The sequence below is a fragment of the Balaenoptera borealis genome, assembly GCF_965194805.1.
Source record: "Balaenoptera borealis genome assembly, chromosome: 4".
In the NCBI taxonomy this organism is placed as follows: domain Eukaryota; kingdom Metazoa; phylum Chordata; class Mammalia; order Artiodactyla; family Balaenopteridae; genus Balaenoptera; species Balaenoptera borealis.
The window spans coordinates 127049434-127062558 of record NC_138861.1 but is presented as its reverse complement, the minus strand read 5'-3'; the positions used below and the strand labels follow the sequence as shown (position 1 = coordinate 127062558).

At 33.7% G+C, this 13125-nt stretch overlaps 1 protein-coding gene across 1 annotated transcript; it reads right to left on the bottom strand.

Moving 5' to 3' along the window:
- Positions 1-10503: 10503 nt before the first annotated feature.
- LOC309627757 (developmental pluripotency-associated protein 3-like) lies at positions 10504-11086 on the bottom strand (the record flags this gene model as incomplete). Its single annotated transcript, XM_082389936.1, has 1 exon — positions 10504-11086. One exon carries the CDS (start codon positions 11084-11086, stop codon positions 10592-10594), a length of 495 nt encoding a protein of 164 aa, XP_082246062.1. The 3' UTR covers positions 10504-10591.
- Positions 11087-13125: the final 2039 nt, after the last annotated feature.

Sequence of the window (13125 nt, the reverse complement as noted above, 5' to 3'; positions counted from 1 at the left end):
TATACTTTAATATATTTGAAAATACAATTAAGAATAACTGCTACCATAAGTACAACTTTTAAAAAGATTTCCTTGACTCCTTTTTGTTCTACTCTTCATTCTGCCTGATTAATTTGTAATTGCAAGCTATTTACTTTGTACTCTAATATGTTCACTGCATCCACTTTTTGAACCTCCTCTCCACATTCTTTGGATGTTTCCTAATCATCCACTCAGGGACAAGATCCCCTGGAGGAGTGGGGTATGTCATTGAGTCTGATTTTTGCCCTAATTTGACTGAAAGGAATAGAGTGGATATGTAGTGTTGTCACTCTGATCATTGGGAAATAAATAAGGCTGCACATATAATAATGCTGTCATGTGTAAGCTATTAATAAACTTAAAAAGCAGTGCTCAAACTCTCTTCTGAGGGGATAAAAAATCATTCTCTCACACACACCCAAAATGAACACACAGGGATGGAGGTTCACTAAGTGTTTATATCAGCGAATCCAGTTTAACTAAATAGGTTATATTAACCGTCAAAATTCAATGCAATTTAATTGGTCAACCAACTAAGACCCAATGACAAAGAGACTCATTTCTATGTAACTCAGAAGCATTTAACTCAAAATTAAGAATGGTCATACTATCATAGACAAAACACTCTACGATTTCACAAAAACTAATACAAATTATGGGAATAATCTCACCTCAGAAAAATTGATTTCTATTTTCATTCATTAACAGAGAGAAGACTATTTCAACTTTAGGTACATTCCATTAAATTACTGAATTATTCCATTGAACTCTGTGGAAATACTTTCATACATGCTGAATTTTTTAAAAATATATCTTTATTCATTCAAAAGTAATAACAAACCCATTACATTAGAACATAAATATCTGTCATGAAAAATGACTTTTCCCAAAAAACTTAACATGAAGAGGAGCCTTGTTGCACATTTTGGCAAATTTCTTTAGTATCTGATTTAAAGGATGACAGCTGCACTCTCCTGTCTGCTTTGCATTCATCTGTGGAATATGTGGCTTCAGCTGATATGAGGACAATCCTGCCTCACACATATATACATCATTAGAAAAGAGAGAAGTATTTTAAATAGTCATTTTAGATCATCGTGGCTAGTCTCCTTTGACATGGGGTTGGCCAAAATGCTCATTCGGGTTTTTCTATAATGTCTTACAGAAAAATACAAATGAACTTTTTGGCCAACCCAATACGATACCAAGTCTCGACAAGTAGTAGTTTCTTTAGGACCATCTGCGAAGTGGAATCTGAACCCATGACGATGGACATGTACTGGATCATACTAAAGTCCACAGTCCATCTTGCTCTTTGAATGGATCTTCACCCACAGATGATTTTATATCAACATCACTGGTGATTTGGAAAATAACGGTCCACTGAGTCATGCACATCTTCTATATTTCACTCTCTAATGTCTCACATTTTGTCACTGGCAACGAATACTGTTAGCTGTTTTCCTTAAAGTGACTTCTTTCATCTTCTAAAACATGCCTTCCAAATACCCCAGGTCTGTCTGTGCCCTGAAAAGAGCACGTAGCTCAGATCACAACTCCTGGGTCACACCAGCACCCACACCAGGACCCACACACCCTTGCAGCAAGGGTGCTCTCCCCGCATTTCCCCTTTCACCACCAAAACAGTGAAGGTGTGCGTTCACGTACATGCTGAATTTTATAAAAAGACTATTTAAAAGGGAAAACATTAATTTACTAGAGGCATATGACTCTCCTACCTTGCCTAATGCAGGGCATTAGACCCTTCTGTAGGATCTGGAATTGAACTAATGGAATCATAGAAAAATATAATTCTACAGGTAAATCTTACGTTCCCCATATGTTCCATTAGTTTAAGTTTTGTTATCATTAGAATAAAGATAGCTAATATTCAAGTTTTTGCACAGCACTAACACATCAAAAAGCAATGTACAAAAGAAAACCCTTTTTATTGCCTTCTTTAAAATACACACATATGTTTGCACTGTCTTTTTAAGTGACAAATACATTTTTAAATTAGAAAACAAATGTATTTATCATTTTCTTTGCTCTACTGGAATAAACATCTCATCTCGATACAATTGAAGCTCTAAATTAATTGTATAATTTAAAATAAAACCCTTTTAAAAAATCTGAACTCTTGGCCTATCCTGTATACAAGGTCTCAATTCAAGGTCACATCTACTTCAGCAACAAAAGACAATTTGTGTTTATAATCCTGCTTATAAATTTTATTGTTAAATAATAATTAATTGGCTGAGAATGTGCTGTTTATTATGTAATCTAATCCTTTGTTACTTTATCACCTATATTGCCTATTGCAGACATAAGAAATGAGATTTAAGGTACAAAAAAGCAAATTAGAGACTGCAATTTCATTCTTTCTAGTGTCAGGCATATGTGTCTTCAGGCCAAAAGGCACTATGTCTCTGAATTCTTAGAGCAATTTAAATAACGGGAATTATTCAGGAGATTACTGAAAAAGGATTAGTGGTAAAATTAGGCAGAACTCTGTGGCTCTGGGCCTGCTTGATTACACTCTTAACTGCCTGAATGACAAAGATAACCCCATCTCTGTGCTGTGCTTCAGGAAGCTACTGAGTAATTCAGAGCTCTCTATACTTTTTATCCATTTGTAAAGTAACAAAGAGCATGACGTCTTTATGAGTTTTTCTTACCAGGACAATCATTATCAAAAGAAAACAGTACATAATAATGCTGGTGTAGCACTGTCAGCACTTTTTACACATGTAATTAGTTATCGGTTTGATAACCTCATTTCCAAAGTCAACTAAATATCAATGATATTTAATAGGGATTCCCTTAATTCCAGTATCTGGAAATACTTTCTAATGTTCCCTTTTGTCACTGATGGAAATTGTCTTTAAAAGGATGCCTCTTGTTCCATGAGATAGTAACACAACTCTGAACTGCTTGGAAAAGAAAAACTTGGGTTAATGTACTGACAGAAAATGAACAGAGGACAGGGGTCTTGCTGTCATAATGATTAATTCAGATCAACACGGACTGTGTTTACTGTGGTAATTGGTACCAATCATGGTGATAGTTGAAAAACATGCATCAGTCGTGCCAGAAGTGAGTTGACTACTCAGTATAAGGAAAGCCCACCAGGGAAGTTGCACCAAGCAGTTCATCAAAGATGCTACCAGTCAGCGTCCTCGACATTAACTCATTGCTGTACCTACATGCCTGTGTATACAGAATAGAAAATACACATTTAACAAGTGGCAGATCAAAAATCATATAAACTAAACAGTACATAGAGTTAAAAAAAAAAAAAAGTATACCCTCTATGTCTGGGTAAAAAAAAAGAAAATTCTAATATGGATCATTAGAATTCTTGATATTAATGCTATATGGATTTTAATTGTGCTGCCATTATTTAACTGTATAACTATTACATGTAAATATTATTAGCAATTATTTCTTTACTAATTTGTTTTACCAGCTTTAGTGTTTGGAAAACATAGCACCATACAGTTTCATACAAATACTTCCTGTCATTTTATCCAGCCATGTGACTGAGGAAGGACCCACAAGTTCATCTATATGGACATTTTCAAACTTGTTAAGAGTTAACATTTTTAAGAGAGTGTTAGATAGTAGTGACTGTCCCAAATGCTTTACACATCATATCTATTTAGGATTGGTTCAGTTGCACATTGGAGAACCCAGTCTGGGATGGTTTAAGCTCCCTAAAGAACACGAGAAAACCCAGGGCTTGTTCAGGGAATGCTTCAATAGTGGCAGCGTTTTATATCATAAGGACAAGAATCAAGGCTTTATATCCAAGCCTCGACACTTGTCCTTATGATCCTAAGAAGTCATTTGTTTTCTAGGTATCATAGCAATAGTCCAAGTGCAAATAGGGAAGAACAATCAGCGATAGTGCATGTCAGATTAGTCTACCACCTTACCCCCAATTAACCTTTATGGGCTTTTGGGAATGAGTCAGCATCCAATGGTTTCTGCTTATATCACTCGTCAGATCTGCGTCACTTAGTCACCATTCTCTTTATGAGAGTCTAGGAAGTGTTTCTTGAGCTGGGCAAATTGCTGTGTTCATCCAAAATGCAGTTCTTCTCTTCCAAGAAGGAGGAATTGAAATATGGATATATGACACGTACTGATCATCTAACAATATCTGCCACACATGTGGATACAGGGAGAAGGACTCCAGGTGGGGCGATTCAAGAGCCAAATCCCTGACACACAGCTTTCTTGTTGTGTGAGATTAAAACTGGCTGGCCAGGGAAGCTGAGGCACAGGAGGCAAGGGGGTAATAGTGTGAGGTAAGGTTGGAGAGTCAGAGCCAAGAGAGTCATTTAAGGCTTTGACTCATGGTAAAGATTTTGGAGGTTGGAAAGTCGGAATGAGATGGAAAATCACTGGAAAATGTAAGCAGAGGAGTGAGTCTGATCTGGCCGCAGTTTTGACAGAAGACCCCAGGAGCACATGATTTGAAATAAGGAAATCAGTAAGTAGGAGCCTCTTGCAATAACCAGGAAAGATGTTATATAGATTGGACTATGGTAAAAGCAGGATATGTGATAAGAAATGTTCAAGTCTAGTTGTATTTTGACAGCTGACAGGATTTGTGGACAGATTGAACTTTACGTTGTGAGAGAAAAGTGAGTCTAACATCAATCGGATTCATTTTTAACAAAAATAGATGATGATTTTATCTAAGACTGTTTCAGCCTAAATGCATGGGTGCTCATAATTTTCCCCTCTTTATTACTATTGCAAATTTTATTGACAGTTATTCATACTGAATCATCACTGTAATCCTCAAATATGGAGAAGGGAGACTGGTCTGCAGTTTTCGGTGACCGTGAAATAGTATCCCAATCCTGTGGTCAGCATTTTGATGGAGACTTGAAATGAATTTCAAAGACTTTTTATTGTACTTTTTCTTCTCTATGATCTGGCATATTTGAAATAGCACTGGAGTAATGAGTTACTTTTAGTTTTGATAGAAGTTAAATGTGAAATTGTAGAATTCATGCTTTCAAGGAAAGGAAACTTGAAAAAAATTTTTCTGTTTCTCCTATGACTAAAAAATCCATTTAGGTCTTTCTACTCTTCCTTGGTCAATATTTTTAGTATATATCGCCTCATGAACCCCCAATTATTATCAAATGTTTTTATACAGCACTATGCAAAGATATCTCTGAGGATTGTTTTTCAACTTTCACTGAATGTTGTTGTTCCCCAAATTTCACTTATTAGTTTACAAATTTGTATGTTCTTCTCTTTTTCTTCTTACATGAATTCTATGTGTTAGAAAATTCAAAGACCGAATTCTCGAGTTTATCTGGGAGTGTTATTGTCTTTCTGTTTTCCTATTCATTCTTTCCTGACTTAATCATTTATCCCTGCCTTCCATTTTTCTTAGATTATTATGTTTTCTCTTCTAAATTCCCTTTAAACTTTGATTGTATTGCTCTATTGTTTTGAAGCATCTGATATTGCATTAGAGAATTCTACTCTTAGTGTTCTTCCCTCTTTATGCACAGAGGTGATATTCAAGTATTGGGTAATTGAAATGGCACAGGCACCAATCAATCAGAAAGGGCAATTGCCCAAGCACAGTGAGGCTGTCTCAGGGTGCAGTAGTGGAATACAGCACTGTTTATGGATGCTTTAATCTTTCTGCTTGAATACTTCAAGGAATTTTTGATCATCTCTAAACCCCAGAAAATTTCTTAAGACGTGTCTCAATGCTAAAAGATCCATCTATCTTACAATACAATATGAACTCTTTCAGTATATTGATTAACCCTCAAACATCTGCTTGAAACTTTTTTTCAAATGCTTTTATTTTATTTTCCTCTTAAAGGGTATTCACTGTAAGTATATAGTCTCTCTTATTTGTCCTCTATAGCTGTTATTTTTTCCATATTCTTTTTCACAAGTTATTTTATATTTCATTTTTGTTCCCTTTTCAACACCCATTCTACATTTTTTTTTTTACTATCTCTAAAAAGTTTGCTGTTTCTGTGCTGATTTTTTTCTCTTTAATTTCTTTTCTGAGTTCTATCAACTAATATTTTGTCTCATCTATTCACCCATTATATCTTCCCTGAATTTTTATACCCAGGCCTTGAATTCTGTATTCAAATCCCTCAATTTTAAAGCAGTATATTTTGTATCTTGACTTTTAGTTGCTTTACTGCTATATTCTTGTGAAATGCTCTTCACCATCAATTTGATTGTATTGTTCCCTTATCTTTTCTTTTAAAATCATGCACTATCATTTACTTGATTCTGTGCTGGTTACATTTGGTTTATTAATAATTTTTGAATAGTTCTTTTTGGTTTATTAATAATTTTTGCATAAGACTGTTCCTACCAGGCCAGCAATTGGCAGTTGTTTCATGTGAGGAATGGAAGACGTAGATCTGTAGTAGTGAAAAATATCCCTCATTCTTAGTGAAATATTTTTATTTTGTGGCATTGAGTGACTCTATGTGTGTACGTGTGTGTGTGTGTGTGTGTGAGAGAGAGAGAGAGAGAGAGAGGGATTACTTTTTCTCAAATAACAGAAATCTGGAGCTATTAGACTAAAAACGATTCATAATTTTACTCTTTAGTATGTCCTTACAGGTTGCTTCTTACAGAAAATGATGATTTCCCACATACTGCTTTCTGAAGAAAATGATAATTTTACAGATTTAAAAAACTCTTACAAAGTTTATTGTTATTATTTTACAAAATAAAAATTTATAAAATTTTTGATATATTTTGCAATTTATTGCAAGATTGTGGAATGCCTATTAGAATATTATGAAGTAATTTCTTTTAGTGAACACTCTATTCCATTTGAATGATCAATTTCCTCTCTAGCCTTCTTATATTTTTGGCTTCTTTGTTTCAGGGTTATTGTTTTATGATATGGGCTCTTATAAAGTCACATGGAATCATTCTCAACACCCTTCTCCTTTGCCTTTCTCTTATAAGGATTTTAGAAGACTGAAATATTTGATTTTCAAGCCTCCCTTTCAGCTAGAAGTAGCCACATATACATTCTTGCCATGTGATGTAGGAAGAAGTCTCTGTAGAAGCTTTTTCTCCATGATTAAAATAAACCAGTCACCTTTTTCGTCATTCTTTCTGCCTGAACTAGGAATGTCGTTCCTGGAGCTGCATTGCCACCATGAGGCCACAGGGGAAAAATAAGTCAAATGATAAGTATTTTAGAGAAAGGATAGGATTCAGGGTCTTTAATAACATGCTGGACCATTCTGAAAGGCCTACTTCCATACTTTCCTATATGTGAGTAAAAATAACCTCCTCTCTAATTATGTTGGTAAGTTATGGCTCTTCTGTGACTTATTACTTCTGTGAATTGATAGAGGAATTTCCTGTTTCATACACAGAACTTTCTAGGAATAACTATTTTGAGTTCTAAATACCTTTCCAAGTCTTAAAATCAACCAGTTCTTTTGGACACTTGAGCCTCTCTTGTGTTCTGCCAGATACACAGGGCTGCTCGTGACCACAGCTCCCCTCTCTCTGCACATATTCTAGGTCAGCATTTCTCCTATGATGTGCCTTTATTAGAACTTTCTATTAATATTCCTTCAATAAGGAATTTGTTGAAATGTCGTCTTTGGTGGATGCTTTTTCATTCTCTTTGCTGCTTGTATACTGTGTGTGTTTTTCAATAAAACTTTAATGTTCTTCATTCTTTTGTTTTGACCCATATTTCTACCTGATATCACTTTCTTTTGCCTGTAGGATTTCCTTCAACATTCCTTGTAGTGATAGTCTGCTGGAGATATATTCTTTTCACTTTCTAGCTCCTAAGTCTTCACCTTGCCTTTGTTGTTGAAAGATACTTTCACTGAGTATAGAATTCTGTACTGGTGGGTTTTTCCTTTCAACATTTTGCCCCACTCCCTTATTACATTCATTACATTAGAGAAGAATTCTACTGTCATTCTCATCTTTGTTCCCATTTATATAATGTGTCTTTCTACTCTGGCTGCTTTTAAGGGTTTTTATCAGGGTTTTAGAGCAGTTTGATTATTATGTGTCTTGATGCAGTTTTCTTCATGGTTCTTGCAATGATTTTGATGAGTTTCTTGAATCTGTGCATTTATAGTTTTCATCTAATTTGGAATTATTTTTGCCATAATTTTTTCAAGTAGTTTTTCTGACACTCCATCCCTCCTTCAAGGACTTCAATTACACATATATAAGGCTCTTTGAAGTTATCCCATGATTCACTGATGCTCTTTTCATCCATCCTTTTCCTTGATTCTTTTTTAACATCCATCTTCATGTTGGATAGTTTCTATGTCTTCAACTTTACTATTTATACTTAAAAACATTCTACTTTGTTTTAGTGAGTCTAAGGAGAGAGGCTATTGTTTAGCCCCTTTTGCTAATTGATATCTTCTAGTGGCAGTGTAATAATATATGAGAAGAAGATAAAGAGTACTAATACTGGGAAAAGGAAGCAATTTCTCTTTCTGTTTTCTATCTGGTTGTCTGTGTGCATGTGTGTGTGCAGGTGTGTGTATATATATTATATTATATATATAATATATAATATATATTATATATTATATATAATAATGATATATATACATTTGTTCTAACCATTTTTATTAAATTTATATTACATATTATATGTTATATATTTGTATGTATAGTGGGAGAGATTTGAAAGTAATATACTGGTTTTGGATGGTAAGAATGAAATAATAAAATATTTCATATATTATACATCAGTTCATTTTGTATTAAATACTCAAAATAAATATTTTATCACAATAATTTGCTTTTTAATTTTTTATAACTTGTAAAAACATTTAAACATTTATGTAGAAATATAACATATTAACTTTATCAGGAAAAATTTTAAAAAGCAGAGTACATAAGAAAATATTAAAATATATAAGAAATAATGTGGAAATTCAAGAGTTTGGAAAGAAGATACACTGCAAAGTCCTGGCCAACACAGAACAGACAAAGACTTGGTGACTTTATGGGATTTCAGAAGGTGAAAGAAATTATCTGACACCTCACTAATTCGAAAGGGAAAATCATAGTAGCTATGTTGAGAAAATCAATGGATTGATTTCCTTGGGGTACTAGGCACAGAATTCTGTGATATAAATTATTATTAACACTTGATCATACATTAAAGTTGTTTCCTACATAATTCACAAAATAATTAATTATAAATAAAATATTTCCTCATTACAGATCTTTAATAGGAGCATAAATATGTAATAAATTATATAATATTAAATATTTCAGTAAATATTGTAATAAATTTTTGTTGCCATATAGTTGATTTACAATAGTATGTTAGTTTCAGGTATACAACATACTGATTCAATATTTTTATAGATTATACTCCATTTAAAGTTTTATAAAACAATAGCTATATTTCCCTGTGCTGTACAATATATGCTTGCTACTTATCTATTTTATACATAGTAGTCTGTATCTCTCAATCCCATACCCCTATCGTGCCCCTCTCTCCTTCACTCTCCCCACTGGTGACCACTAATTTGTTCTCAATGTTCTATTTTGTTATATACATTCATTTGCTTTATTTTTAAATTCCACATAAAAGTGATAACATAGATTATTTGTCTTTCTTTGTCATACTTATTTCATTAAACATAATATTCTTTAGACCCATTCATGTTGTTGAAAGCAGCAGAAGTTCATTATTTTTAATGACTGATTAGTATTTCATTGTATGTATATACCACTTCTTTTTTATGCATCCTGCTGTTGATGGATGCTTGGTTGCTTTCGCATATTGTAAATACTGTTTCTATGAACATTGGGGTGCATATATCTTTTCAAATTGTGTTTTTGTTTTCTTTGGGTATATACCCAGGTGTGGAATTGCTGGATCATATAGTAGTTCTGTTTTTAATTTTTTGAGGATCCTCCATAGTGGCTGGGAATTGACATTCCTACCAACAGTGTACAAGGGTACCCTTTTCTCCACATCCTTATCAACATTTGTTATTTGGGACCTTTTTGATGATAGCCATACTGACAGGTATGACATGATATCTCATTGTGATTTTGATTTGCATTTTTCTGATGATTAGTGATGTTGTGCATCTTTTCATGTGCCTATTGGCTATCTCTATATCTTCTCTTGGAAAAATGTCTATTCAGTTCTTCTGCTTATTTTTTTTTTTCTAAGATCCTCTATAAACACATTTATTTGCTACTGAAAATTGAAAACAGCACATCAAAAATTTTTATTGCTATTCAACACGCTGTTCTAACAATGCTGTGGCCAAGCCACCCAACGTGGTGTTCTTCACTTTCCTTCCACACAAGTTAATTTGTTTCACAAAGTGGAACTAAAATATATTCAAGTCATTCAAATGCAAGCTACGTAGATTCCTTATAAGTTACTGTATTGAGGTAGAAAAGAGATGCAAGAGAAAAAGACATCACAGAACTTATAATATAGGTTATCAAAATATTGGTACACAATCTTTCCCAAGCTTCATAATGATCCTAAAATTACCAGGAAGAAAAAATAGTACAAGAATAAGGTTTATGGCTCCTTCGACTCTGTGTCATAATTACTGTAATACTTATTGTTGTAATAATTCTCATAACTATCCTCAGAAGGATCTCTATGAAACCGGCAAAAACGACAGCTACATCTAAATCTTTGCCCTCTTGACTGAGTCTCAACATCATTCTGCCACGGTTCTCTTTCAGAGTCAGACCGAGGAACTCCTTTGCCATAGCGTTTTTTAATGGATTGAATCAGCCACTCCATCTTATCTCTCTGATCCGTTAACACGGTCCTCACCCCTCTCCTATAGGGTATGTTTTCACCAAGTAACCGCCCAGTTGGTTGAGGTAGACATTCTGGCAGAATGAATGGCAATTTGATACTAGGGTTGAGCGTCAAGTTACTGAGGTTCTTTATTAACACTTCAGACATAGGTTGAGAGGCAACTGGAATTGCCTGGGAATTTTCATCGATGGACATTTGAGGAGACTCCAGGGTCCAGGTTGGGTTAACCTCAGATGAATCCATTGGGACGCTTGTCACAGCGTGAAGCTTCTCCTAGACCTTTGGGTTCCAGTGGAAGGTGATGCTTTAGACTCAAATTGCTACAAAGTAGCCTGGAAGAACTATAGAGCTAAGAAAGAGGGAGAAAAATCCAAGCTGACACACTGTGGTGAGAGAAGAATCCAACCTCTTCTGCTCATTTTTTAATCAGGTTGTTTGTTTTTTGATATTGAATTGTATGAGCTATTTATATATTTTGGATGAGGGTATCAGTCATATCATTTACAAATATTTTCTCCTATTCAGTAGGTTGTCTTTTTGTTTTGTCAATGGTTACCTTTGAAGTGCAAAATCTTTTAATTAGGTTCCATTTGTTTATTCTTGCTTTTATTTCTTTTGCCATAGAAGAGAGATCCAAAAAAATATTTCTACAATTTATGTCAAAGAGTGTTTTCCACTAGGAGTTTTATGTATTCAGGTCTTACATTTAAGTCTTTAATCCATCTTTGTGTTTATTTTTGTATACGGTGTGAGGAAATGTTCTAATCTCATTCTTTTACATGTAGCTGTTTAGTTTTCTCAGCATAACTTATTGAAGAGACTGTCTTTTCTCCATTGTATATTCTTTCCTCCTTTGTTGTAGATTAATTTACCATAGGTGTGTGGGTTTATTTCTGGGCTCTCTACTCTGTTCCATTTACCTATGTGTCTTTTTTTTTTTTTGCCAGCACCATGCTGTTTTCATTACTGTAGCTTCGTAGTATAGTCTGAGGCCAGGGAGTGTGATACTTCAAGCTTTGTTCTTTATTCTCAAGATTGCTTTGGAAATTTAGGGTCTTTTGTGGTTCCATATAAATTTTAGGATTATTCTTCTAGTTCTGTGAAAAATCTCCTGGGTATTTTGCATGGAATTGCATTAAATCTGAAGATGGCTTTGAGTAGTATGGACCTTTTAAAAATATTAGTTTTTCCAATCCAGGAACATGGGATATATTTCTACTTCTTTGTATTATTTTCAAATTCCTTCTTCAATGTTTTATAGTTTTCAGACTATAGGTATTTTACCTCTTTGGTTAAGATTATTCCTAGGTATTTTATTCTTTTTGATGCAATTTTAAACAGTTGTTTTCTTGTTTTCTCTTTCTGATAGTGCATTATTAGTGTGTAGAAAAGTAACAGATTATGTATATTAATCTTTAATAAGCTCTTCTTTATGTTTGGTAGAATTCCACTGTGAAGCCCTATGTTCCTGGACTTTTGTTTGCTGGGACTTTTTTGTTACAAATTCAATTTCACTATCATGAATCTTGAGTTAAGAGGTTTTATAACAGTATGAGTCTACAATATCTGAAAATATAATGAAGCATCAATGATAACATGTTGTAAATATTCACTATTTTTGACTGATTTGAAAAAAGTTTTGTAATATGAAAGTCAAGTGTACTATATTATAATAATGATAATCTAGACCAGTGGTCAGTAAACTTTTTCTAAAAAGGGCATTTAATAAATATTTTAGGTGCTGCTGGCCACAATGTCTTAGCAAGAAAGCAGCTCTAGATGATATACAAACAAATGGGTTTTGCTGTTATTTACAAAAACAGTGGTATGTAGAATTTGGTTTGAGGGCCATAACTTGTCAATGCTTGATCTACCAGATGAATGTAATATGAACTAAGGATTTTTTTCTCTTGTAAAACCACATGGCCAAACTTGACACGTGATGTAAAATTGCAGGGGCTCTAGATTTGCCCTCACTTGAAGTCAAATCACAACTCTACCTTTTGCAAGACAGTTGACTTTAGGTAATTACTTCCCTCTCTCTTACTTTCATCTATAAATGGACAGAATAGTAATATCTACCACATAGAGTTGGTATAAAAATTAAATAATATAATTAATTTAAAGCACTTAAAAAATATCTGACACATAGTGCATGCTCCATAAACATTAAATATTATTGGTATATCATTTTAATAGTTATAGACTTATGATAAAAAGTATGACACAAAATTAATTCCTAATGCTATGCAAACATATTCGGCATACTTTTCAGAATCAAC